The sequence below is a fragment of the Annulohypoxylon maeteangense genome (genome assembly GCF_022496945.1).
Source record: "Annulohypoxylon maeteangense strain CBS 123835 unplaced genomic scaffold GGS22scaffold_3, whole genome shotgun sequence".
Taxonomy (NCBI): Eukaryota; Fungi; Ascomycota; class Sordariomycetes; order Xylariales; family Hypoxylaceae; genus Annulohypoxylon; species Annulohypoxylon maeteangense.
The window spans coordinates 1,034,119-1,061,313 of record NW_025953250.1 but is presented as its reverse complement, the minus strand read 5'-3'; the positions used below and the strand labels follow the sequence as shown (position 1 = coordinate 1,061,313).

General features: G+C 46.8%; 6 protein-coding genes across 6 annotated transcripts; 1 reads left to right on the top strand and 5 right to left on the bottom strand.

Moving 5' to 3' along the window:
• Positions 1 to 187: 187 nt before the first annotated feature.
• Positions 188 to 5,900, bottom strand: GGS22DRAFT_154787 (P-loop containing nucleoside triphosphate hydrolase protein). The gene is made up of 2 exons (XM_047960102.1): positions 4,300 to 5,900; positions 188 to 4,145 (listed from the first exon to the last, which is right to left on the bottom strand). Exons 1-2 carry the CDS (start codon positions 5,434 to 5,436, stop codon positions 390 to 392), a joined length of 4,893 nt encoding a protein of 1,630 aa, XP_047821837.1. The 5' UTR covers positions 5,437 to 5,900; the 3' UTR covers positions 188 to 389.
• Positions 5,901 to 6,018: 118 nt separating this feature from the next.
• GGS22DRAFT_154786 (uncharacterized protein) lies at positions 6,019 to 6,428 on the bottom strand. Its single transcript, XM_047960101.1, has 2 exons — positions 6,182 to 6,428; positions 6,019 to 6,085 (listed from the first exon to the last, which is right to left on the bottom strand). Exons 1-2 carry the CDS (start codon positions 6,349 to 6,351, stop codon positions 6,043 to 6,045), a joined length of 213 nt encoding a protein of 70 aa, XP_047821836.1. The 5' UTR covers positions 6,352 to 6,428; the 3' UTR covers positions 6,019 to 6,042.
• A 189-nt stretch (positions 6,429 to 6,617) lies between these two features.
• On the bottom strand, positions 6,618 to 9,424 carry GGS22DRAFT_154785 (Rad4-domain-containing protein). Its single transcript, XM_047960100.1, has 2 exons — positions 8,425 to 9,424; positions 6,618 to 8,365 (listed from the first exon to the last, which is right to left on the bottom strand). Exons 1-2 carry the CDS (start codon positions 9,226 to 9,228, stop codon positions 6,707 to 6,709), a joined length of 2,463 nt encoding a protein of 820 aa, XP_047821835.1. The 5' UTR covers positions 9,229 to 9,424; the 3' UTR covers positions 6,618 to 6,706.
• A 2,113-nt stretch (positions 9,425 to 11,537) lies between these two features.
• Positions 11,538 to 13,539, bottom strand: GGS22DRAFT_91928 (amidase signature enzyme). The gene is made up of 2 exons (XM_047968415.1): positions 12,842 to 13,539; positions 11,538 to 12,765 (listed from the first exon to the last, which is right to left on the bottom strand). The coding sequence occupies exons 1-2, from the start codon at positions 13,332 to 13,334 to the stop codon at positions 11,567 to 11,569; spliced, it is 1,692 nt and encodes a 563-aa protein (XP_047821834.1). The 5' UTR covers positions 13,335 to 13,539; the 3' UTR covers positions 11,538 to 11,566.
• Positions 13,540 to 14,784: 1,245 nt separating this feature from the next.
• On the bottom strand, positions 14,785 to 16,781 carry GGS22DRAFT_154775 (uncharacterized protein). Its single transcript, XM_047960099.1, has 5 exons — positions 16,369 to 16,781; positions 15,949 to 16,290; positions 15,766 to 15,886; positions 15,339 to 15,703; positions 14,785 to 15,273 (listed from the first exon to the last, which is right to left on the bottom strand). The coding sequence occupies exons 1-5, from the start codon at positions 16,651 to 16,653 to the stop codon at positions 15,100 to 15,102; spliced, it is 1,287 nt and encodes a 428-aa protein (XP_047821833.1). The 5' UTR covers positions 16,654 to 16,781; the 3' UTR covers positions 14,785 to 15,099.
• Positions 16,782 to 24,730: 7,949 nt separating this feature from the next.
• GGS22DRAFT_185380 (dihydrodipicolinate synthetase) lies at positions 24,731 to 25,861 on the top strand (the record flags this gene model as incomplete). Its single annotated transcript, XM_047964316.1, has 1 exon — positions 24,731 to 25,861. One exon carries the CDS (start codon positions 24,731 to 24,733, stop codon positions 25,859 to 25,861), a length of 1,131 nt encoding a protein of 376 aa, XP_047821832.1.
• Positions 25,862 to 27,195: the final 1,334 nt, after the last annotated feature.

Genomic DNA, 27,195 nt, shown 5'->3' with positions numbered 1-27,195 from the left:
AGTGCGTTCTCGAAATTGTTTAGGGATTGCGATTGGTTCATTAGCATTACGGGTGATTGAGTAGGTAACCTTTTCAGCAATGCTGCCAGAATGAATTTCTCATCATGTAGTGTCCTATAATTTTTATAGACCTACTCTTCTAAACTACTAGGCAACTTCATGAATTGGCAAAGCATCCTTCAAGGTCTTCAATCAAAGTATTGTAATATAATAGTACAAGGTATCACACCCTATGGTACAGGTAAACCTAGCCCTAGTAGACTAGCTCTATCGTATGCTCTATAACCTACCCCCCTTACCCCATCCTATGCAATATGATATAATAGTTAGTGACCAAATGCCTTTATATCTTCAATGCTGTTTATATGCGCCACACTTCACTTCAACCCCTACCTCCAACTCCACCAACTCTTCTTCTTCTCGTTATACCCCTCCTCCTGAACATTATGCTTCCCTACAATCGTCAAGAACACCTGATCCAACGTCGTCGGCGTGCACGAGTAATGCTCAATCCCCAGCTCCTCTTTGTGCTCCTCTAGGATAACGATAAGCTGACCAACCGCGCTCCCGCTCCTCCCACCACTCTCCTCATTCCCACTATCATCCGCATCTTCATGTCCAACTACAGCAGCAGCAGGCACCGAAAACCGCATCTGTCCATGATACGTCTTCGCCTCCACCTCCGCATCAGGCCACCTGCTTAAAACCCACTCCCGAATCCTGCCCATCTCCTCCGTCGTCGAATGCGGCGCCGTCTTGCTGACCAAATGCACATGCAACGCATCGCCGAATCTCTGCCTTAGATTCTCCGTACTCCCCATCGCGAGCATTCTTTTCGCGATGATACCGGCGCGGTTCGCTAGCGCGTCCGCTTCCTCCATGCTGTGCGTCGTGAGCAGGATCGAGCGTCCAGGGACGATGGAGTGTAGGGTACGCCACATGATGCGCTTTGCGGCAGCGTCGAGACCCGAAGACGGTTCGTCGAGGAGGACGACGCTGGGGTTTCCCATTAGTGCGATACCGAGACTAAGTTTGCGCTTGTTGCCGCCCGAGAGCGCGTGCGCCATACGGGTTGAGAAGGCTTCGAGGCCGACGGCGCGGAGGACGGCGCGCACATTGTGTTCAATGTCTGGGATGCCACGAATGCGCGCGTAGAAGCGCAGGTGTTCGAGCACGGTCATGTTATCGATGGCGTCGAATTGAGGACATACGCCTAGATGGGCGCGAGCCTCGGCGCGTCTTCGGTTGACGGATGTGTTTTCGACGAGGACGTCGCCGCCGTTCCGGCTAGGTTGGATGTCGCCTCGGATGAGAGAGATGGTTGTGGACTTGCCGGCACCATTGGGTCCTAATAGGGCGAAGACTTCGCTGTGCTGAACGCCGAAGGTAACGTTATCGACAGCAGTGTTTTTGCCGAACGACTTGGTCAAATGCAATACACGAAGACCGTCGCTTTCTTGTGGCGTGCTTGTTACGCGTACAAGTTCGTTCGCTACCTCTTCGTCTGAAACGGCTGGATCATCGGAGGTAGGGGCGGGTTTTTTGGTAAAGCGGCTCAAAAGGCTACTGCCTGATCCGCTATCGTGCCATAATAAGAATCCAAACAGGAGTAGTGACTGTATAATCAAGTAAAGAATCGGTCCTCCATAGGCAGTCAACGCGCCTGGTCTGGGTTGTATCTGGTCTCCGTCGCATGTTACAGAAAATAGATTGAGAGTAATGAACATAGTTCGAACAACTGAACCAATGGGTATAAATGCTGAAATAACAAAGTGCGCGACGAGTATAGAACTGTCGATAGACTGAACTGGCGCATATGTGATAACGCATAAGTATGCAATCAAATAAATCAGAAATCCAACTGCCTGGCCAGCTGCTGAAAAGGCATATGTCGACAACTGGTTACCACAAAAGAGGGAAATGACGTATGAGAACAAGATCGATGCCAATCCATATAATATGAAAATGAGGAATAGATAATCAACATGGTACCAAACATCGGATGACGCAGCGAATGCGGCGACGGCAAGCGCAGAGGAAACGAGGACGATTGCAAAGTCGAATCCTGTATAAGAAACCCAGAGCGGAAGAGAGCGGACTCCATTCGAATATTGCAATCCACGGACGTTCCGTCGCCTCTCGATATTCGGGTAGAGGCCGAAGAAAGCGGGATAGATGGAAAGAGCTAGACAAAAGTAGATAAGCAACTGAAGAGAATCTCCAGTCGATGGTGCCCAAGGAGTATCGAAGGGTGCATAATTCGCGGCAATACTGGTATTGGTTAACATGATGTCCAAGGCATTCTGACCGAAAACCGATGTGTAAACATCCCCAGCATCTGCTTCGTATGCAATAGTAGGTAGAGAATTAGTATCTCCAAGCCACCACCCAGCAGGCTTAACATCTTTTCGTCTCTGTTCGATGAATGTATTAAATTCGTCTAGAGAATTGACAAGATGTAGACTCTCGAGGAACGCGGCTGCGGCTGCATATCCAGATTGTGTTGCATTATTCGATCCGGTAAGGCCCTGAACTTGGCTCTGATTCTGGCTTGGGCTTATACCCCGTAGTGTGGGAGCGAAAAGTCTTTCAATGGTTGCATTGTTAAATTGTGAAGACGGACCAGCAACTAAGAATAGATTGTCATAGAGATTCGAAGTATCCGATGTGTCGGCCGAGCTTTGACTAGCCGGATTGCAACCAACCGGGTGTTGATCCGTAACGTAGAGAGATGTTAGAGCCGCCGCTATAATCGGGATCAGGAAGGCTGCAACGTAAGGAAACCAATTCGTCTTGAAGACAGTGCATCGCTTCATGAATAACACCACGATCTGTCTCATGTACCCAATAGGTTGCCCGGATAGTAGCTCTAGCCCGTCCTTCTCAAGTTCGCTAGCTCCGATTTCCTCGGAATTGGCTTGATTGTCATTACCACCTTCGGTAGACGATGACGTTTGTGGCGACTTGGCACCACTTTCCCCTCTGACTTCTTCGGCCACTTGAAGGAAAACATCCTCGATCGTCGGATTGGAGAACTTATAGTCGTGGATTCCTGCAGCTTCAAGAGAGCGTATTACATCTGCAGCAAGGCTAGAAGATGGAGCAATGTAACTGATCACGTCGAACCCTATCTTACGAGTTACGTTCTCAATTTCTGGAGGGTTTTTGATCTCTCTCGCGTTGAAGACATGAACCCGATAACCGGCACCAAGTCTATCCTTAAGTTCGACAGAAGATCCTTGAGCCCGAAGAGTTCCCTTGGAGAGGATGGCAATATGATCCGCAAGAAGATCGGCCTCGTCAAGAAAGTGAGTTGTGAGAATGATTGTTCGCCTGCCACGTTCAGCTAAGAGAATATCCCAAATTTTGCGTCGAGACAACGGGTCGATTCCGGAAGAGACTTCGTCAACACAGCAGACAGCGCTTCCACCAGTCAACATCATTCCAAGCTGCAACTTTCTTTTTTGGCCGCCGGACAAAGTTTTAGACATGGCCTTCACCTTTGGTCCAAGATCTACAGCTTCCACTAAATCGCGGATCTCTTTCGTAGACGCCGTATTGTTGGGGGATTTCAGTCTATTGAAGACTCTAATGTGCTCTTCGACCGTTAATTCGTCCCATAACACATTTTTCTGCGGTGCGATACCTAAGCCGCCTGTACCGTCAATTGTAATATCACCACTAGTTAATTTACTTATACCAGCGATTGAATCCAGCGTAGTACTCTTTCCGCTACCATTAGCGCCGAGTAAAGCTAAGATTTGCCCCCTTCTCGCGGTGAGTGTTAACTTGTCTACAGCTACGACAGGTTCCTTTGGCGTCGAACTAAAAGGAAGTAGTCGATTTAGGGGGTTGGGATAGTAAATCTTCGTAAATCGTTCAAGACGAACAGCATCGGGAGGTGCCGTGTCGGAGGTTTGGCCTTGAAGAATTGTACGGCCCTTTGTGGTTGTGCCATGAAGAACGCGTTCTAAGTAAGCGCCAATGACGGGGTAGATAAAAATCTGAAGAATTAGGAATACCCAGAAAACAATACCGGGCAAGTTCCATGGATTTTCTGGTGGTGTACGGATTAGGTCCGCCGGGAATGAATACCTTTCCCATCTTGCGATAAAAGTCATAAACCAAACAAAGTTGCAAGGCGTCTATACGGGTTAAAAATCATTAGTGTCTACTTTGCTTAGAAAGAGGTGAGTGTGTTATGGGAAAAGAAATGTTTTGAAAACATAGTGAATCCGACTAAAAAATGTCGACTGGTAAGATTTGACAATGGGAAATGGATAAGTGAAAAATACATACGAAAAGTAAACTGAGAGCGGTAACTGTAGCAGTACTAGGCGATGTCAGCGTCTGAGCAAGGATTGCTAGCAGAATGTACGCTATCACCGTCACCACACCCGATAGTTGCGATCTTTTGAAAAACGCAGCGCCTAAGATAGAAAGCGATGCTAGTGCAAGTCCGGTAAGGATAAAGTAGATGAGTACGATGGCGACACTTGTATTCGCCCAGACTCCGCGCGCGATGATGATCGACCCAATTACCCAACCTGGAAGGTATACTACGGTGAATGCAATGTGGTACGACAGTAGTCTTGCGACTTGGGCTTGCCATCGATACTTGGTAGGCATCATGGCATCTAGCAATTGAGACATGCCTATCTCTCTCTCGGTAGCCATATGACCTGTCATATGGTAACAAACTCCGATGACGACAATGAAAAAAGATACGGCCAAGAAATTTGTCAATGACGACTGGTAATTGCGTCGAATCCTTGCTGCTCGCTCCTCTTGAGTTTCGGGGGTGAATGGATACTCTTCCGTGGTATCCGGGAGTCGAACCGTACCGACCACGGCATCGGAGAGACCGGAAATGGCGGCATCAACAGCTCGTTGCAGCGGTAGAGAATAGACCTGGCCGCCATTATCGTCTCGTGTCGCATCAATCTTAGCGCCTAATGCGCCGTCTGCTCTTAAGGTATAATTCCATATACCTCCCTCTCCTTCGCGGGGAGAGGAGTAGAAGATAACGGCGCCATAGCAAGGTGAGACACCACGTAGAGAGCTTCGGCACGCATAAGACAACTCGGACATTTGCGACAACTTCGATGCATTCTTCCCAGCGCCGACTACTGTATCTGAAAGTGTATCGATGACGCGATCGATATCGCCGCCCGCCAAGCCATTATTCACGAAGGCTACCGTATTTCGTTCCGTACTGGCTGCCGCAGAAAGTCCATCTCGTAGCGACCTAATAGCGTGAGGGTCGCCAATTCCATACACAGCCGGAGGTACAAATAGGTTTCGCGCAAATGTAAGGAAGGCTGCGAGTAGAATGGGAAGGACGAATGCTCTGACGAGAGTCGCAAGAGAATGGCGGAGGACGACGATCTTGAGATTCTTGGCCGTCAAGGTCCAGGTCTGTCGCAAGAAAGCCATTGTCGGCGTACACGATTCTTTCTTGCGGGTTCACCCCGGGACGGAAGAGGTTCTACGGAGTGATATCGACTCGAATTGAAGGCCGGCATCTGCTGACGGATCCGTGCCGTACAGAGTTTTATCGCGCCATGTAAGCTGACCACTAAACAGATGAATATGCTTCGAAGGCGTAAACGACTAGACGATAGGGAAATATGAAACAAAAGATGAAAGCGAATGTACTTCGTATGTATTCTGTAATTAGGATGATATACAAGAAACTAAGCCTCCTCCTCTTACGCAATATATACAGGAGTCCAAGACCATGCCAAATAACCTTTCTTCAGCCTTTCTGGGGTTTGCAAGGTAATGGATGTAAGGTGTTTTTGGAATCGCGAGCTCATTGATACATAAGCGATGGGAAGAAATGGTGGGGGTACATTGTGAGACGTGAAAAATATACCAGCTGTATTTGTACAGCAGTCCTACACAGTGGCTGTGCCTTAAACCTTCCAAAAACTCTCCGAAGGCACGCAAAGAGCCAATGAGAACGAATGCGGCTGCCTGACAAAGCAGCCAAGGTGCCCAGGTATCGTCGTTACCTTGTAACCGGGCGCGACCTGCATCCTAAATCCTGGTTCGGCCGAAACCCAGTCTACACCTTCCAAACCTTAGATGTCTTATCAGTAAACAATTCTTAAACCTTCTTAAATATGTGTAAATATTTGATACTAAGAAATTTAGAACATAATTCAATTCAACCTACACGAATGTTATTCCTTTTAATATTTCTCTTCGAAAATAGATATCATAAGCGACATGAATAAGTGGATAAACAGTTAAGTACCCTGTACAAGAGGCTGATATGTCTGTCTGTAAGCAGATGATCTGCATAGTCGTAAAAGGCAGCAGTATGCACAGAAAAAAAGGATCCATAGATGTGCGTACGTAGCCTCATACTACGCTATGAACAAATAAGATAGTGTGCAGGATAAACGTGTCGATTACTACAGTATTTGCGACAAATGTTACACCTCGTAAAATTGCGTCAATATACACCAATGATTTGTTAGCATCGCCTCTTCCTAATGGTGAGAGGCCAAGGTTGGCTGTGTGCCACAAATCTCGTGGCACAATCATTTACCGCCGATTACTTCCTGCTATAGGTGTGAAAATTCAATGTTAGAATCTGAATCATTTTCACTCCTTCAATTTCAAAGCAATATTCGTCTAGGTACTGCAGATGGCAAATCATAAGCTGGGTATCTTAAGGTTACAGTCCTTGGAATCTTTAGTCGACCATGAATCCCCCGGCATATTCATCGTCAACCATAAAGCCGCCGCCTTCATCACTGTTCTCGCTCTGCTTTTCTTCATCCTCTGAATCGTGTTCGTGTGCTATTTCTTTGCCTTTGTCTATTTCGATATCTTCTTGGTTATCACCCTCATCTTCGGAGTCAACATCTGCGAAAATTCGTTGCCGGACTCTGAGGCTCATTAAAAAGAGTCTCCAAGCTTTAAGGACTACTTGGGTTCGTCGATCCTTCTCTAATTCGGCAGCCTGATCCTTTATACCGGAAATCACAGCGCGGACAGCCTCCTCAGTTTCCGCGGCAACGACTACTCCATGTAAGACTGCAGTGCCCTGCCTCCCCTTAAACTGAAAGCCGGTAAGCGCAGGGGCGTAATCAACCCCAAGTATAAATGCAGCCCGGGCGCCGAGCTCATCCGCCACGTATGCACCGCCCTCGGGTACCATGCTGGGCACGTAAAGGTCGATGTTCCTGAATCGGTTCTTTGGTACTTGACCGTTAACGACAGGTGGATGCTTGAACTGTTTAGTCTGATCGAACGTGTAGATTGGTATCCCATTTGGTTCACTAGGGTCGTCGTCCCCTTCATCGTCGTCAAATAAGTCCGACTTCGGTCTTTTTCGTTTAGGGAGAAACTTAGCAGGTATCTCGTTTGGGAGGACTTCTCGACCCATGCGATACCACTTATCCCTACTATGGGCAATTCGCAAGTCCTTGTGCCTATAAACCTTCTCCAGGGGGCCGGTACTACCGGGACCTACTGTTCCTGAAGCTGGAGCATTCGGCACAAGAACCTCATTTCGTCTAAGATGCCGCTTAAGAACGAAAATTGGGTGGTCTTTAAAATCGGCAATATTACGAGGCATCGGTTCTCGTAACTGTTTATCTGCCAACTCACTATCCTCGATCCGATCTAGATCTGTAGGAAAGCCACGAGAGAACGTTCGGAGAGTTTTCTGCCACCACTTTTCACCGGTACTCTCTGCGCTTTCAATACGCATCTTTCTTGTTTTCGCATTATAAGCTTTCGTATAACGACGCGTTACGTCTTTTACTGTGCCATCGTCCTGGAAGGCAACAACGTAAGTCATACTGTTTTCTCTATCAGAAGCCGGCGGTTCCATATTTTGAGGTTTCCAGAACGAGCAAGTCACCAACGGGTCGGCAGGTTGCCATTTTTGGTGGGCTTCATCGAGTATCTCAACCCAGTAAATAGGATAGGGAGATTCTCGGATCTTCTTGGAGATCGGTGGAGCTTCGCGAGGCGAAGGGGCCGTCGGTATCGTAGGCAGATGAAAGGCCGCAGCTTTCGGGTGTCCCAGGCGCCTAAGCACTGAAGAACTACTACTACTACTCTCTGCTGGCGAGTCAGGGGCTTTCTCTCTCTTTGATTGCTGAGCATATCGTTCTACTATGGACGATTTCCCTTTCGCTTTCGGTGGCTTCCCCAAAGGGGGTCCTCCAGGAGTGAAGGCAAGAGGTTGAAGAGAGCATACAAGCCTAGCTTCAACACCAGCGCTTCGGAGCAGCGCACAATATAATTGAGCGCCAACATCCCGTGAGCCGCAAAGGGATTTTGCGGCTTCGCGAAAATCGTCTTTTTCCATGGGCGTCTCTGCATCGTCTGGGAGTTTATACTGTAAACTTTAGTCAGCTTACATCCTTAAGTATATGAATAGGACTCAAGTGTAAATACATTTTGAAGATGTTGTTCATTGTCAGCCCAAAGTGATCTTCGAATCCCACGCTCGGTAACTTGATATTTGGTCTTAAACATGGTTCCTACTTGTTGCAGTCCTTCTTTGAGAGAATTAGCACGTCCAAATTGACTAAGTTGGGTGCTTGGGTTGAGATAGGTGATCATTTTATTCGTTAGAAGTTTTCGTAATGTTTTCTGGGTAGTATTATCGTTGCACCATCGGTTTCTACGAGCGACATGAGCTAATAAGCACAGAATATGCATCTTGTGTATTTCCATGCGACGGCCCTTCTCTTCTTTGCTGATTGGCTTCCGCCTATCCGCGGACTTTCGAGGGCTTGCGGCCATCCGCGCCGAGAAGTTAAGCTCAAGGTCTTTGTTGCCATCCTCAGTATTATCCAAATTCGAAGAAGGAATTGAGAGATCGACATTTTCGAATTGAATTTCATCGTCATCATCTTCTTCATCTGAATCCCTAAACACCGTCTGCATAGTGGCAGCAGGGAGTGGCACATCCTCAAATTGAACATCGTCATCATCATCCACATCCTCAGGCTTTGATATCGCTTTGGGGGGATCGGGTTTCTTGGGGGAATGATCATTCTTTTGGCTAGGCTTCCGTCTTTTCAACGGTCGTTCGGACAGCGTCGTATGGGGTTGTATATCGACATCGGCAAGCATTTGATTATATATATCTGGAACATCGGAACGTCTTGTGTTGGACCTGGTTGATCGTGTGGATCTTGAGGCCGTCGCATTCGTCGCATTCGCCCTAGAGGCAGTACGCTTTCTTCCAGCCATGGTGTTAGATTTGTATCGGGTAGGTACCTAACATTGAATATTCATCTATTTTATTTAGAAAGGGATAAGTACGGAGCTGGATGGCGACATTATGTCGGCAGCCAATATAAATCTTGAGGGTGCATAGCGCTAGTGTATTCACTTTCAACAGATGGGAAGGTATCGACGATTGACTTGATGCTTCGGGAAAGGCACCCAAGGCAACGAAACGAGGGGCTCTTTCCATTCCTCAGCGTGCCCTACGTGCTAGGCGTGGTGTACCTAGGTACCTATTAGAAATCGAAACTCGAAAACACGTGACCATCTTTTTCGTGTTATTGGCGGTACTTTATTGTGTTTTTGCTCCGTGGTCCGTCCTTCATCTCCTGGCTTTCTGCATGCCTTTAATGATCGGGAACCAACATAATCTTTATAAATCCTGGCATTCGAGCATTCGCCGTTTCTCGACCGAGCCATCTACTTTCTCCTTCAAGAAGTACTACCAATTTTCATTAAATTGTCCTCTACATCAAGCTAGCGCGTAGCAAAGCGACCTTTGACCTTTTCCTATCCCTATTCCCCTTCCGGGTTTCTTGGGTACAAGTTGGGCATGCTATCTGTCTACCCAAACTGGCGGTTCATTCGTATCGTGATCTTTTCTTATCAAAGTCAAGCATTCATAGTTTTCGCAAACGAGGTAGGTAAGCACCTAATTACCTACTAGGTAGGTATTTAGTTATACTATGGATAGTCCTCAGCAAGTATTGAGCAATCAGTCCCTTTTCCTCGTTCACACTTAGCAGACTTGAGGTATCTATCTATTCAGCTCCATCTTCTCATTGATTAAGAGAGCATACCAACGGATCTTGTCAATTGAAAGTCCGAGATAGCCAGAAGCAAATGGCTTAACACTTCGCTACGCCCGTTTATCCACCAATCAGCCTCAGCAGCAACCTCCAGCGAATCTTTCAACGCCCTAGGTGCTAGCCTTGCCTCCTAAGTCTGTCGTTTCTGCATCCGATTTCGCTGCAGGCAGTCTTGTCGGACAGTATCACCGTCATTCGGGTATCTCAGCTACTAGTCGAATAGCCTCTCGAAGAGGAAGAAGTCGCAGCTAACCTTTCGGCCTCATCTTCGGCATCGGCCATCTCTCTGGCTTCTTGTAGGAGTCTATCCCAGCACTCATTACACATGCCTTCATTCCACTTGATGACAACTTTGTCTACCTCTCCTCTGGGTCCTAGACACCTTTTGAATAATTCGGCACACGTCTCTGGTCGCATGAATCCCCAACATAAACAACCAACCCAGCGTTGGTATAATTCCTTGCACATCGTTTCGATACGAAGATATAATGGTGATTGGGCAAGTTTTAAACAGAAGTGCGTGATCCGATACAAGTGTAGGATATTATTATCCTTTTTTGCAGCAAACCGGTGTAACTCCGAGCTTTGAATTCGCAGCTTCGAGAGGGCGACTAGGATTCCGATATCTGTTTTGCGTCTTAATTTCCTCCGCTTCAAATCGGTAATGGAGATTGGATGATCGGGAAATCCCTTGGCTGTCTAGCAACAGCGATCATTTGAATGGTGTTTTGTTCTTTGGATAGCATTGGGCTGTTGGCGTCGTGTACTGTCGCCTCGTCGTTGCGATACTGTTTACAGCGATGATACTTAGTTGTCTAGTAACAACATGATCATGCCGCCGTGAATAGATGGAGCAGAGTTTGACCTTAAAAAAGGTCGGACAAGAATCGACCAGTTACGGTGGGTTTCGGGTTGGAATGGAGTGTTCGTGAGACCAAAATGTTGTGGATGTGGTGGATGTTGCATAGGTAGGCGTTGGAGCCTAGCTATATTTCTACGAGACTTACATGTTCAGCAGTTCCAGGGTACAGCAGCCTAGAACGGCGGTAAAGCTGGCAGCTGCAGGACCCCACCGTGTGGCTTGCTGTCAGAACCCCGGAACGTTAGAACCACGCCAAAGGAACGCTTAGCCGTACGACTTTTATTGCTAACGTTGTGTTCGGGGAAGGCATCCCCACGAGGCATTTTAGGGATCGAGATCTACTTCCTGCTTCATCCCCTCACTGGAATTCACTCCGGCCTGTCGGAGTCCGTCTTCGGCACAATGCTGTGGACCACCGGGAACATCATTCGTTTAAATCCTTGCCACCGGTCTGTCAATCTACTTAAAAGTATACTACGTCTACATAAGGTCGAGAGCGTTCTACATTCGGGAATTTCGTGCGTTCAATCACTCCGTTTGTGTGAGGTTCGGCTGATAAGTCAGTCGCACTAAAGGGCCCCAATAATATTATTTATTCCAATATCTCGTCTGGATATATCCTCTTACTACACTAAGACGAAAGTGTTCCCACAGGGTATGCTTTGGGGATGTTGGAGATATTCGGTTGCATCTTCGGCATCGAAGCATATGATCCCATCTGAACAGTATAATTTGCAAAAGCCGGTGTCTTACGCAGTGGGCGAAGCTGAGTGAAGTGGCTAGCGATGTTCAACAGCTTACTCTCGGAAAAAGGGAGGCCCAGTATTTCCATTCCGATAGGTACACCAATAGGGGCATCCTGTGATGATGGTGAGAAGCCAACCGGCACAGTGACTACCGGGACTCCCGTCAGGGCAGCGAGGATACCATTACGTCCCGCTTGAGAAGGCGAGCCAACCTTCACTACAAGATTTTTCTGTTCGGGGTAGGTTACGGCATCCAGCTCATTGGTAACAAATGTAGCATTAAGAGCCACCTTTAGATCCCTGATGCCCTGCTGAGCGGTCGCATATGTCGGATCCGCGGTCGACGAGTTTTTTGAGTTGTTCATAAAGGTGTACTGAGCAGGGATGACCAGGAACTCTTTGCTTCCATACACAGCATCCCAAGTATTTGGTCTATTTCCAGTGAGGCTTGGGCTGGAGAGGTATTTATTTAATACCTCCTTAAACTCGAACTGCTGAACATCGAATTTGGCAATGGCTGATGCGTTGTAGATTGGCTCTGTTACATTGATGATTTCAACACCCTGAGATTCGAGGAATTCAATCGTGCTCGCCAATGCGTCATTTACCGGAGTGGTCTCATTAGATGCTGTATGATTCCAGAAGCCGTCTAGCAGCCCAATTCGAAGTCCTTTCAGGCTCCCGTCGTTTATACCCTGCGTATAGTCTATTCCCCTTGCCTCTGGCGGAACCAGGAGAGTGGCATTGTCAGCTTCATCAGCACCCACACTGGCCATAACAGTTAATGCAACAGCCAAGTCTGGGATGTTCCTTGCGATAGGTCCGATGCTGTCTTGTGTGAAACTAATTGGCAAGATACCCTGTCTCGATATAAGCCCGCGGCTTGGTCGCACACTGACGAGATTATTCGCGCTTGCGGGGCTGCGAAGACTGTTAACGGCATCCGTCCCTGTTCCGAAGACGGCAAAGCTTGTCGCAATCGCAGCGCCAGTGCCTCCACTGCTGCCTCCTGGTGTTCGAGTGTGATCATACGGATTGATGGTCTGTCCTCCTAATGAAGATACGGAGAGGCCCTCCAATGCCACTGCCACAGTCCCGGTTAGCCTGTCAATTTTCCACATACGAAAAGGTATGGTGCTAGGGAACGATGAGGTACATACTTTCATGCAAATTAGTTTTGCCCAGGATGATAGCTCCGGCGTCCCTCATAGCCTTGACAGAGGGTGTATCAACACTTGGGCGGTTGCCAGCCAAAGCGGCATTGGCTCCCGTCGTATTCGTACCCACGGCGTCATAATTATCCTTCAACAAAACCGGTACACAAAACAGCTTTCCCGTTGAGTCACCAGCAGCAAGTCTCTTATCTAGGTCGTTGGCTGCGGCAAGTGCATTTGGGTTGAGACTAACGAGGGCGTTGATAGTCGGGTTGAACTCCTCGATACGAGCAAGGAATGACGACACCACGCCATGGCACGTGGTCGAATTCGCGAGCAGCGCAGCCCTGACGCCCTCGATAGTCGACTCCAGTGAATCGAACGAATCGGCTCGAGTGTTGACTGCCAACACCTGAAGGAATAGTGTACCAAGTATCCAGACTTTTGCAAACGGTCGGACATGTAGTAAGCCAGCGGCGGCCGATACGGGGGACTTCATGGTGGGTTTCAATGCCTCAGAATGTCGACGTACGAGTGAGTGTTCCTCGAGCTCGATCGACCTTTTTTCTATGCCCGAGCCTTATATATATCGGTCCCAAGCAACGCTCAGAGCCTCTAGAACACTGTATTGTTTCCAGTTTATCCGACACATTTAGGCGACAGAACTGCGTGTTGGTGCAGAGATTTGGCCGGAGATTTTTGTGTTATGGAGACCTGGAAAGCGCCCCCACGTAAACTTTCTTCATGCAATTCATACAAACATCTCAGTTTAGGTTCCAATGCTCTTTCATATCACGTAAGATAACAGAAGTCTAACGAGGAAACAGCTCAGTGTAAGGTCAATAAAGCAGGTGCTTGTTAGCTAACATTACTTGGCATCTGGTGCTTTTTTATTGAATCATGACGCATTTTAGTTACACAAGAATGTAATGACAAGAGGTACAATGACCATTCGAGACGGGTAAGGATTCAGGCTTGTTACCAAGCCGAGGGATCTAGAATTGATGTATAGGTATCTAGATCAAGACATGAGGACCATATAAGCTCTCAATCTATCTAGAAATATACTCAATGGTCACCAAACTCTAGCGAAGGGAACGCAAACATTCTGAAGTAAAGCCAAGGCCGTTTGCAAGTAAGACAAGGCAAAGGTACAAAGTAGGTACACATCAGGAGAAGAAAATCAACAGTCAACCGCGTTCCCGTTTTTTTGATTAACTTTTTATTATTAGAGCAGGATCTCCTGGTCCCCCACGCCTGCCCTATGCAGCGCCCATCGGTCCTGCATATCATTTCCAAAACGGATATATTGCTGCTCAATAGTTTTCCACCGTGCAGAATGCGGACTAGAGAGGTGGCGTTGGTAGGTCGGTCCAGGGATAGCTCGGCCACGTACTAGCAAACCCCCAATCATATGTGCACCGAAAGCGAATAACATCATTTCGCCCACTTCGTGTGAGTGTAAGTAACGCATATGGAACACGGTACACGATATGTGCGTACTTATGATATGGTTTAGCGAACACCGTGCGCTACACGCACGCAGGTGATATGTATGTATGTCTGGCTTCGTTTCTCTAATTCCGACCAAGAACATTCGTTTTGAGCTCGTTGCAGGGGTGTGGCGGTCCGGTCCGGATGTCGATTGGCCAGCCCTGAGGCTTGATGCTGCTGCAAGCTCGGGATCTACCCTTGCGGATCAGCAGGGTTCGCTGCATGGTACAAGAGCCGAACTAGGAGATACCTGACCACTAACAATGAACGCATGGTGAATCTGAATACCGCATTTAGGAATCGGGTTTTGTTTTGTCAGTTGTGGTTGGAGGATGTCCATGATGGAGCATATGCTCTTGTAAGCAGGGGTCGAAGTGGAAGTCCATAGGTTGACAAATACGTAGTTCCCCTTATATAATTGGAGCAACATAATCCGCGTCTTAAAAAGCGTCGGATGGAACAAGCGAGTCGTGTTTTTTTTCATTGTCCCTATATAACCTAGATCTTTGCAACGACAGGGGAAGAATGACATGTCTACTTTACATGTTCCTTGGCAGATTCCGTAAGGGGTAATCCATGATCTCGTCGGCTAGTCCCCTACAGTTCCTACCTAAGCAGTGTTGAGGTGAGACGATAAGCAGAACCCAATTCTACAGCCACAAGAAGCTCTACCACTTGATAGGAGCAAGCTACCTAAAAAACGCATAAGACCTTTCCCATTACTCCAAAAAGCTTGTCATGCTAATGGAGAGTCCGTTGGAGACAACCCCTCATCGAGGTCTCACGGGTCTCACCCTAACCGTGCCGTCCTCGATTGCCTTATCGGGGATGTCGGCTAGGGGATCCTTCTTGTCGTGCGAATGACTGGCGCGCTCCTTCCGCGACATTTTCAATATGTTGTATTTTTCACCGCCAATCTTGTAGTCCTTGCCGAACCTCTTAAACTACGACGCAAACACATGTCAACGGGGTAACAACATATTAATGTGATTCCAGAGACAGAACTCACCTTCTTCTTCCAGTCCCATCTATCGGACTTAGGGCTACCAGAAAGCGGCTTAATGGGCTTCCCCCGTTCCTTTTCCAAGGCCTGAACTTTTGCATCTGTGCCGTAGCATCCGGCTATCTTGAGATCGACGCCAGCTTTCTTCGCATAGGCAATCACTTCCTTTCGGAAGGGTAGTTCAATACCCTGCTCGCGTAACCTTTGGTGCTCATCAGCCCAGTAAAGGTAGAAGGTTATGACCAGACCCAGGTCCTTGATATCGGAGTCGGCCTTCAGTATCTTTGCCCGATCAAGTTCGTTGAGTGTGGTGAGCAAGGCGCGGCCAATAAGGCCTATAGTTGCCTCCAACTTTTTCTTATCATTCACCCCTATTTGCACAAATGTCAGTAAGTTACCAACTACTCAGTTTCTTAGCTTTCTGGAAACTGACTGATCCATGAATCAAGGGGTATTTCTGTGAGAAATTGCATTATGGCGGCCACAATGGCCCACATCTCCCGAATACCTCTCTTGCTTCGCTTCTTCTCAAACTCTTTATTGAAAACAAGAAGCTAAGAACCGGTCAGCCGTTCGCCGCTGTTAGTCTGTAACAAGAAAAGACGAGCCACCTTACCATGTTCTCGATTTGCTCTTGCATGCCCAACCCGTGGAAGCTCCTGGAAACGTTCATTTTGAAAAACTCGGGGTTGGTATAGGAAGCCCGCTTCTCCCACGCAGAAAATAACTTCCATGTCTCCCACATAGCAATCCACCGGTGCTCGGGATGGTCACTGGCGGGCTTCATTTCAATGTTGTCATCAGCTCGGATGTACTCATTGTACTGCTTGATCAATTCATCTTCGTCGACTTGATCATCTTCCTCCTTATCCGCGTTCTCATTCTCAATATCAAAGAATGGACGGAACATGCAATAGTACCCATAGGTACGGCGATGTTCCACGTGGTCATATAATGACTAAAAAAGGAGGTCGAATAAGTATTGTTGAATTACTTCATTGAGGGGTAAGTGTGCAAGGTTGAATTCAATACATACCTGATTGTCCTCTCCATCCGAAAGTACGCTTACGAGGTCGTCATAGTAATCTTTTGTATCATCTTCTTCTTCTCCGTCAGTAGATTTACCACGCCTCGAGTCCCCTATAGGACCAGCCTGCTTTCGCTGAGGGGAAGAAGAGTCGGCGCGTTCGCGCTTTGGGGGAGGCGAACCGACGATGCCGGGGGGTGAAAATCGATATATGAGATAAGCTGACAATAGAACAGGCGCAATTGAAAGCACTAGCGTCTTCTTAGATGGAACAGCGAAACCCAGCGTAGCCATTACAATGGCGTGCCAAAGCTTTAGCTTTGAAGTCTCAATGTAGAATAAATTGTTCCCAGGTTCAAATGTTCGATTATTATGCCGATTAACGTTAAGCCTCTTTCTTTATCGCCTTTTTTTCATCGGTCCCACTGCATAAGAACGACTTGGATCTCACAAGGCGGTCACGTTTTTAAGTATGAGAACCCAGATAACGGAGGCTGGTCTGCGCTAGGACCACATGATGGTCTGAGATCCTAGTTCGGACTGCAGACCGCCCTTTAGAGTTTCACATCCCCATGTCCGACCCCTTGTTTTAGCAGCTCTTGTGACGAACTTAAACTGTCCATAATACAACCACATTGGCAGTTTCCTATTTAATTGATATGTAACTCACGCCTATCCAGAGTTTAAAAACTCAATTACCCCAGATCTAAGAAATGCCTAATTTATTTCGTTGGATTTGGAAAGATCGACTACAGAATAAGTGCAGTCCACGGTGACTGGTCGATCGGAAAAGGGATCTTGGAAACTCACCGAGCCCACCTAATCGGAACCCGTACGAAACCTTTTCACCCGCTCACCCCGCCTTTAAAAGGGTCTCTTGATCCTTCGCGACGCGTTCGCGTCTTGTTAGAAGTGATTTTACCCCACCACGCGTACCTGCTGACATCATGACTATCCTCAAAACAGGAACCCCTCACATCCCTCAACCCCTTTTTTCTCATTTAATCAGAGTCATGTGATCTCCATATTCCACACCACCACACCACACCATGGTATATAAAACCCACAGCACCATCTTGCCATTGACACGGAGATATTGCTGCGTAGTGTCGCTTGAATTGGCAACTCACGGTTGACTCCACTGAACGTAAACGCACCTGACTTGAGCCATCACCTGTTCCTAAGTCAAGTGAGTCCATTTTCAGTGGAGTGTATAACATGTAAGTTGCCGATCCAGGAGACAGAAAACAAGAAGCGCAACACCAACGATGATTTGAGTCCGAAGATTCTTTTTCCCATAGAAATATCGAAAATACAGAAAAATATCATCATCCCCAATATCATGACCAGTATCAGAAAGATATCTGTCAAAGAATATCCGATCATTCAACGTCCCTGAGGCTACTTATCTAACTACTGAAGATCTTAAAGGTAATTTTTGTGGGACTAAGGGGCTCGACATACTACTAGGTAGAGACCACGGTCTTCCTCATACAGCTTGTCGAAACTCGCCTGGTCTCTCTGGAAGCTAATTGAGTTACGCAGAAGACAATATCATCCTAGGCGATAGCTATTAAAGATGAGCGGCATACATTGGTCATCCTGGATTTAGTCAAGACTCATAACGGAAGGAGGATTGCTATCAAAGTGAGGATAACCCTACCTTGAAGTGAGATGATGAGCTTGACTACATCAGAGTAAGACATATACACTATATACATAATGTCATGCCATGGAACTAAGCCTCAGGTTCAGCGGTTTCATACCTGCCAATTGAGCCAAACCTCCAAAAGACGAGAATCACAAGTCGGACAACTTGCGATCTATTGCAGGTATTATGGCCAGTCCGTAACACATCAACTAGAACGCACGATGGTGTAATATAGGGTATTGCGGTACTCCCTCGAGCCTCAAAGAAGGTGCATATCCAGAACCCCATTTGACAAAGGAAGCCCGGAAGTATGAATTGTCAATGATTATGGTGTTTTGATGACGACAAGGTAGCCAAGCTTGAGATGCAAACGAGGTATCGAAAGAATACAGGAAATCGATATTTATATCCAGCTAATTCGCCCTCTCGCAATTTCCTTAACCATACCTAGTAGGTAAGCAATTTGTCAACAGTTGTTCCCAACCCCTATCCTAAACTCGAAGGCCCACGCTGCATCAATCTTAAAGTATCTGAAGCCAAGACGCGAAAATCGGGACTTATAACTTTTTCCATATTACGATGCTTTCTAATAACTCTAAGAAAGGTCGATATTGTGTGTTGAACTACTGTGGGTTAAGGGGGGTTGTAGTGTTATAGGACTATGACTGTACTCGTTCGTTCGAATTATAGTAGGGATGCTTATCTAGGGGATTCATCGATGGAATCAAGCTCACGAATAGATTTAGTTCACGAAGTAATAATAAAATATAGAACGCAGTCATGGTTAGATTGAATTGATCGTAGTTAGTGAAAATTATAGGATCGCAAATGTTGATGTGGTAGGTAGGTATACCTAGTAAATAAGATTAGTAGAAAAACTGAGAAGACTCCTTAGAATTTGTAGACTCTTGGGCCCTTATTCTCTGTTGTTTTTATATATGAAAATGACGAAACTACAATTATAGTTGACAGTTGGCTGTATATAGAGGGCCATCTCCCTGATGTTGTCAGTATAGATACCTACCTAGATTTACGCAGATTTCAGTGAGGGCTTGAGAAGTTATAACAGGCAACGGTATACTCAAGACTTCACAGAGTGGGGTGAGATAGCACTTTTAATACGATAACATCAAGTTACTGTTATTGCACGCTCGTTATCCCGGATATTATGTTGATAATTGATCAGTGTGATGGTGCGGATTTCACTGGACCTAGAGTAGACGAGTTAGGGGGATAAAGATTTAAGATGCTGATTTATATAAAACACGACTCTGATCAGTTCTAAGTTGCTAACGAGTCGCCTTATGGAATATCGAGCCATATTTTCTAGACCCAAGTCAAATTTGAATATCTCTAAGAAAATATCGACTTGATCCCCTTCGTGCCAAGCATGATGCTGGAAAGTCCCGCCGCCTCTCAACTTAGTAAGGACTGGCTACCTACCTATCCGCTCAAGCAACTTCGGGTTCCTCTAAGTAAAACAGTATTATGATAAAGGAATTGAATCATTCGAGTTTACCTATCTATTCAGTTTCTATCCACCAAATTTTCGTTCGTTCGTTCGTAAGCTCCGATCCGGGTTCGAGTCCTGATGTGATCTAGATAAATGCCTTCCGGTTTTGCACTAGCTTGATTATTCACGAAGTTCTAATAGGCTGTGTTCAGCATATATGGAACCTTCCCCTTTTCAAACGACAGTTCTATGTAGCCTCGTGTCTGCGGCTTTCGAAACGAGATCGGACTGAACTTCGTGAGCTTAGGAGGCCGTCGAAGAAGGCACATGATCCGAGGTGTGGGGGAATGCAGTATTTGACAGCTTCCAAGAATTCACTTGCAGATAGATGTTCATATAGCAGGATACTATGCATATCGGCTAGGATTATTCCGTCGACTCTTCGACGTCATGTTCTATGTATGTGAACCGTACCCACGTGGCGAAGCAAGCATCTGCACCTTTTGTTGGACAGTGAGGGTTGATCATACGTAAAGTACTATACATATACGCCCTGTCCTAGGATCGATTCACGTCAGTGCCCTTGTGACTAGGAAATTAAATTCTCGAGGATGGCTCGGCGGTTATGCACTGGAATTTAACGTTGGGCATGCTCGCAGGACCTCACTGAGTAAGAAAGTATATTGGGCTCCAGGCATATCTCCGCATATGTAAGAAGCTACATAGTAAGTAATCATAAAGAGTATTCTGAGATGCGGTCTTATAATGCGAGTTGACTTAAACGATGATATGATCAAAATTTCTTCGAGTGGATCTGTGACATACTAACGCTCAAGTTATGATGTGCGTTGTGTGAGCTAACTAAGCATCTTGAAATGGGGTTGGAGGGTCACGTTAGGACGAGAGTAATTCGAGTTATGTTGTTTCAAACGGTTGAAAGAAGGATAGGTACATATTACTCCGCAGTGGTATTAAATAGGTAAGTGTGCGGGACATCTGATTTGTTGGTTAGGTCTTGAAGCCCGGTTATGCACCCATTTGGGGGGATAACATAGGACAACACGCACTTTGATAGGTTGATATCTTGGGCACTATACTGAGACTCCTAGTAAGATATGATCTTAGCTTCCTACAATACCTACGCGAATTGATATTCGTTAACCCTGTACCAGCTCACCAGTAAGGGAAAATATGGGTTGTGTTATACGTCTAAATTTTACTTGAATGAACGATTGTCCACGTAGTAGGTACATACTAAGAAAAATATAAGTGGCTTAATATTCCCATAGACTAGTAATATACCTGCATAAAGGCGCTTCGAGCAAGCCATTCCCGGAAATACCTACAGAGAGTAGCTTTGCGCTTTCGTCCCTGTCGGCGTTAGATCCAGTTTACCGGAAATGGGATCCATGCAATAAAGGTATGAGTACCATGAGATACATAGATCCTATCCCGGCTTCGGGAGTTCTAGATTCGAAGGTGCGAATCATTATCAGATTTGAGGGCTGCCATCACATCTTCCTTGCGCATCGGATTTCGACGAACCATGTATAGAATGATACCTAACTTAATTGGCATTTATCAGTCATCACGCGATCATCGTAAATACCTACGAAGAGAGAATATATGATTGTTCTGGTTTCCTTTCCGGTCGGGTTACTAACTCGCGAGTTCTTTTGAGTGCTTACCATTCGGATAGAGCATATCACCGAACCAATCGATATCGTGGAATTAGTTGAGAGCTGCCTGCATTCATATAATTATAGAGTAAGAATAACTATGGTTTAGGTAAACTAGGATCTTCCGGTAGATGGTTGTCTAAGTTCCGTAGATGCCGGTACGATAGTAGTACTAGGTAGGTACCTAGTATAGACCGGTACAGTCACGATATAAGATATAAAAGGCAGGCTGCAGAAAGACCTGTAGGCTGTAGACTTCTCGCTAAGTAATCTAGCATGATGTTAGCCGAGAGTATATGGTAAAGAATGCATACGTAAGTGGTAGTTATGTGATTTCTCCGTGTTTTGCGTTCAGACCAGGCTTAAAGGGGAATGTGTTCTTCAACTTGCCTCTATAAGATGCATCTCCGACTGTCATATAGTCAAATATCACGATGTCTGTGCCCGTTACTTCACAAGAAATGACACCTTACGGGAGAAATGGTTATTCGACGTTATTATTCTCCCACCGCGCTCTCAAACTCTGGGTCTCTATTCCCAGCCTGGCTAGGTCAATCCTTATCCAACCGACGATCACCTTAATCAGGTACGTATAATACTAGTTGCAGATTGGGATGCACGTCGTAAAGCGGTAGGAGGAATTTGGTAGGATGATTGCTTTTAATTCATCAGCCGCCGAAAAAAGCAAAAATTGAGTTCGCACATATGACTGGATGGTTTTGAGGCAGCCAGTCATCTTACCTGCGGCAAGGAGGGCAGATCATCAGTGAAAAGGGACAAATGTGACGAGGGTTACAAGATATTCCTTGGTCTTGTAAGTAATTCCTAAGCCAGGAGGGGGAAAATCTCTAAAATGAATTATGATAAAAATTGAATAGGTACTATACTATATAATTGCCCCACACTCGATAGACGTGGTAGATGTGGTGGACTTGGTATACTTGGTAGAGCTGGGGAATAAACAAAAAGAAATTAACGATAGGTTCAAGCAAGCGATAGAGGGGTAGAAATCAGGGATGGGTCGCATCTCGGACGGATACCTCCATCCCTCATCTCTCTTTCCCCCCATACTACTAGGCATACCAGATCGTGGAAATCGCGAATGATGTTCTGTGGATATTTTATGTAGGAACCGCACGGGTCGATCTTTCCCTGGGATAATCTACGTACCTAGTAGGCTGGTAGGTAGGTACGGTCGGTAGGTGTATTACTAAGCCTGTAAGACCTTAATCTCCCCCAACTAAGACTAGTAACCCCCAAATCTCCCAACTGTCAACTCTCAACCCCCAAACCTTGGAATTGCCTGGGCCTTTCTCTCATGCACATCATCCCAAATTGAGGCCGACAACACTTGGAATCCCAACTCCTAGTTCTTAGAAGGTTATAGTCATAATGACGACGACGATGACGACGGTAATCATGACTACAAATGTTACGAACTTTCGTTCCCCAAAAACACATGTGTCACCTTCCTTTCATCTACCCAGATAGGTCTGAGGACGTCGATCATGTTCAATTTTCCTGCTTGTTTGGATGGATGATGGATGCTAGTTTTCGGCCGTTGGATTAGTACTCGAACTCGGACCCAGCGTTGCGGTGCCTGGGTAAACGATAGCCCAAGCTCGCCAATGAACACCGCGGACTCAAGCGGCGCGGCCCCGTCTGAGCCTTAGACATGCAATGATCCGTCGTAACCTTGGAGCTCTTCTAAGGTTGGATAGCGAAGTGTTTCCCGCATTCAACAAGATCCTTTACGTTAGATTACTACTACGGTACGACGTTCCACTTCTTGGCCGAATCAATCTTCCGCCAGCTTGCCACATTATTTCCTACCTAGGTACCGTCTTGCTCTGTACTGGTTGTGCCTGATGCCGGGCTAGCTCTATCAAACCTCGGCTCAGAACTCACCCGTTGGCTCGCTTGAGAGGAACGAATTACTCCTGTGTGCTTACACTCATGCTCGGTATCTTAGCTTATAACTGGCACCTAGCCGGCGCAAGGCAAGGCGAAATAGCCCGTGAGATCCACACCGCTATTATGGGTAGATTAGCAACGGCCTGATGTCCGAGGAAACTGCAGGGAGGTCATTCGCAACTTTTCGGCAGCTTATTTCGATGAGTGACACTGCAGCCGCCCGCCCGCCCGCCAATCCAAAGAGCCACAATCACACTGTCCTTCCTAACAGCGAGTAGACTCTTTCCACGAGTCGCAAGTAACTTGTATCCATGCCGCTTTGCCACACTGGGTTCTCAGCCGCCTGATAAGACGGTTGACTACTAGCCGAGTCTTTCGTCATAAACGACATCCCGTATCCTTTATCACATGGCCTTCCATTGGCCTTGGCCTGTCTTCGGGCTCGTGACGGCACGGTCGTCGTGTGCGTCTACGTCGGCTCCTTCCACTCCACTTTGAAAAAAACCTGGCGCTGTTCATATTTTACTAACACCCAACCGGGTGCCGTAAACGCCCTGCTCCATCATGTCGCCCCTAAGTTTGGGCTATGATGATGTCCGGGCTGGTGGTATTGCTGTGCAATCGCCGACGCTGGTGAATGCGACTCTGCCTAAACGGTAGATACCTACTACCTAGGGGTAGAGATGTCCTTAAACGGGCTTCGGTGACGACTCGTGCTCTTCTCCGTGCAATTCCCTGGCTTTCATCAAACCCTCTCGTTAACTTGTTTAAGTTTCTGGATGATTTTTTCCATCGATACCAACCTATTTGTTGGCTCTGAGCACAATATGGAACGACGCGGCTCCTTATTTCTACTAATGAACATCAGCCCAGAGCCCAAGCCGGCTCACCAATGTCATCGGCAGCCTGTCGACCATTCAATATCTCTGTATGCGAACGGAGCATCTTGCGGGGTGGATCACCAATACACGATACCGACGTCGACACTAACCCCCACATTCGAACCCACAATTTAGGCGGCATGTATTGATGAGTACACTTACAACGCAACCATCCTCGTCCCTGCAGGCTATACCCATGAGGTACATGCCGCCCCGGACTCTGGATAGTTTTTAAGGTCCCTAGTTGATTGCATAACAACTTTGTCTAATGACCCTCCGTCAGCCATCCGCACTGGTCGTCCCGCCCGATACGAAAACATTGCAAGACCCTTGTTTCCGCGGCTCGAGATATGCGGGTGTTGCAGATCCCCCTGCAAGAGTTCGCGGTTTTCCTTCAGCTGTCATGTTCCGGGTTGACTGATATCGGAGCCTGCCTTGGACGCGCCACCAGGCAGAGGAGCGGGCCATAGCGAGAAACACAAGACACGTATATCAGGTTTCTCGATAGTATATGTGTCCCCGTCTTTGACATAGGGGTGGAATGTTATCCGTCCACCTATCTCCTCATCTTCTTATCTCGCTTCTTGATCGAGTGACTCCTTTTATTTCTCCAAACAGTTATTGGTATTAGGGTACGAATACATCCTACATCGTCTATATATAATACGCCCCCCTACGTGATTTTATCGTATAGGGGTGACAAACATAAAGCCAATCACAATTTATTTCTGTTCTAGGCCCCCCAACTCTCATTAGTCCTACCACTGGGCCCTTCGCGTTCTCCAAGATCAACATGGCACCTCACGTTGACGTACCGTCTCCTACCGGGAGCTTTACAGGCAATTTCAATGGAACCCCCTTTCAAGTTGCCGCATCATCGGAAACGGAGACCGGTTGTATAGCGCCAACCGAGTCCTTCTCCTCGCCTATTAGCTCCTTCGAAAGCGGCTCAGTATCAGGAGATTTCCATATAACGCGGCCACTAGTACCAGGCATTTACGTGCCAACTATGTGTTTTTTCGACGAGGCCGAAGACGTCGATACGGATGCCATTGCTCGCCATGCAGTACGGCTCGCCGAAGCTGGTGTGACAGGCCTTGCAACTCAGGGTTCAAACGGCGAAGCCGTTCATCTCACACATGACGAGCGTCAGCTAGTCACATCAACTACACGAAAGGCACTAGACGACGCCGGTTTTTCGCATATTCCAATCATTGTTGGGTGTGGCGCCCAAAGCACCCGTGAGACCATCAAGTACTGTTGTGAGGCGTGGAAAGTGGGAGGTGACTACGCGCTCGTGCTGCCTCCATCGTACTACGCACCCTTGTTTGCACCATCGTCCAAGACCATCGAAGAATACTTTACAACGGTTGCCGACGCGTCTCCGATACCGCTTATAATCTACAATTATCCAGGTGCCGTAAACGGCATGGACATGACATCAGATGTAATTATCAAGTTATCACAGCATCCCAAGATAGTCGGTGTTAAATTGACGTGCGGTAACACTGGCAAATTGAATCGCGTGGCCGCCGCTACACAAAAGCAGTCTAAAGACTGTGACGCAAATAAGCCTGAGTTCTTGGTCCTCGCTGGCTCGGCCGACTTCACGATTCAGTCATTGATCGCTGGCGGGCACGGCATTTTGGCTGGTCTCGCAAACATCTCACCGAAAGCCTGCATTAAGACAGTCGAACTTTACAAGGCAGGCAAGTACATCGAAGCTCAGGGGATGCAGGAAATTATATCACGAGGTGACTGGACAGCTATTCAAGGTGGCGTGGTAGGTGTGAAAGAGGGACTCCAGACGTGGATGGGATATGGAGGCTATGCTCGCAGCCCACTCCCAAAACCAACTGCCGAGCAAACTAGATTATGGAAAGAGGGTTTTAGAGAATTGGTGTTGCTAGAAAAGTCCTTGTGATAGGCTGCTAACATCCGAGGACACGGCAGTGGAAAGGCATGACCATCAGCGCAGCTCAATCGCCGCGGAAGTGGGTGTTATCTGGCCACTGAAAAACAAAAATAAAATAAAAATAAAAAGCACTGCGAATACCTGCTCACATTTATGGATAGACATCAGAGTTACTGGCCAAAGTAAAGAAGGGGGGAAAAGGCTTCTCTTGTTGGCTTCACTGGTTTCACGCGCGAAAAAAGTATGGTTATGGCGTTTAAAAGAAGCTAAGATTTACATTGCTGGTCTCAGTACGAGGTATTGTACGACCGTATATCACGCTTCTCTTTCATTGTCTGCTTTACATCCACCAACGCATAATGTATTTCCCAGAAGTTATCCCCAACAACACCTACCTACCTATTCGTGGCAAATCTTCTCAACGGACACGACGTTGCGATTGTCGTACTCTAGGCACATATTTACCTAAAGGGTTTCAATACAATGATCATATTTATCAAACAATCTTACAGCCATATCAGATAACCAGACTCCCAGAGTCAGGCAGTTGAAGGTGGATGAAATTCGATAATCTACTTAACTTTCGGTTGATGAGCCGAAATGTCTCATATCTAGTATTTCGGTCCCGGCAGTTCGTCATGTCTCTAAATTGAGGAACCAAACAAAAGCCCCGACATAGAATTAGTCGAACCTAGGTGTAACACAGACCTAATGTGCAAAAACGTGGGATGTGACGCCGTCCCGAAGGACTTTCACATTGCAAACGGATGAGAGCATCAACAATTAGGCACTGAATAACCATTGACCAACTATACAACTTGGCACGTCTAATACCCAATGATAATTGGGGACGTTGCGGTTCGAATATTATTCGTTATATCCTCACTCCGAACTTAAGGATCGGGCCTAATCTCGAACATTCGAGACTTCGAAATAGAAATAGGCAGACAGACAATGATCTGCTTACCCGACAATCATATGATAGGCACCTAGTACTTGCATCTCGATTAACGGCAGAAGTTATATTGAATCAAGCTGTCTACCAAGTTTGGTTATAAATCACTAGGAAGTTCACCTGGTACCATACCCAGATACGTAGAGCCTGCACGCGGCCGAATGTGTACCGTAAACGTTAAACGACACATGAATAACAAGTTACTACCTTGTTTGGCTGGCTGCTAGCTGAATTGCATGCAATATACCTCGGACGGCATGGCATAAATGCTCTTCGGGTTTTGCCAAAAGCGGTGGGCCACAATCTTGAGGGACTTCATGTTCCTGGGCTATCCGACATTAGCTCGTACATAGTTTTAGCCACGAGAGCGAGGGTACATCGCCGTGGG

Excerpts from the sequence above, each read along its gene's own strand:
- GGS22DRAFT_154787 (XM_047960102.1), bottom strand. The coding sequence starts at position 5,436 with ATGGCTTTCTTGCGACAGACCTGGACCTTGACGGCCAAGAATCTCAAG. Across the intron at positions 4,146-4,299 it reads CCGCTCTCAGTTTACTTTTC|ACGCCTTGCAACTTTGTTTG; the intron begins GTATGTATTTTT and ends TAACCCGTATAG.
- GGS22DRAFT_154775 (XM_047960099.1), bottom strand. The coding sequence starts at position 16,653 with ATGGCTACGCTGGGTTTCGCTGTTCCATCTAAGAAGACGCTAGTGCTT. Across the intron at positions 16,291-16,368 it reads CGGATGGAGAGGACAATCAG|TCATTATATGACCACGTGGA; the intron begins GTATGTATTGAA and ends CTCCTTTTTTAG. Across the intron at positions 15,887-15,948 it reads AAGAGCAAATCGAGAACATG|CTTCTTGTTTTCAATAAAGA; the intron begins GTAAGGTGGCTC and ends ACCGGTTCTTAG.
- GGS22DRAFT_154785 (XM_047960100.1), bottom strand. The coding sequence starts at position 9,228 with ATGGCTGGAAGAAAGCGTACTGCCTCTAGGGCGAATGCGACGAATGCG. Across the intron at positions 8,366-8,424 it reads ATGAACAACATCTTCAAAAT|TATAAACTCCCAGACGATGC; the intron begins GTATTTACACTT and ends TAAAGTTTACAG.
- GGS22DRAFT_154786 (XM_047960101.1), bottom strand. The coding sequence starts at position 6,351 with ATGGATCCTTTTTTTCTGTGCATACTGCTGCCTTTTACGACTATGCAG. Across the intron at positions 6,086-6,181 it reads TTAAAAGGAATAACATTCGT|GTTTGGAAGGTGTAGACTGG; the intron begins GTAGGTTGAATT and ends AAGACATCTAAG.
- GGS22DRAFT_91928 (XM_047968415.1), bottom strand. The coding sequence starts at position 13,334 with ATGAAGTCCCCCGTATCGGCCGCCGCTGGCTTACTACATGTCCGACCG. Across the intron at positions 12,766-12,841 it reads CAAAACTAATTTGCATGAAA|TGGCATTGGAGGGCCTCTCC; the intron begins GTATGTACCTCA and ends GGACTGTGGCAG.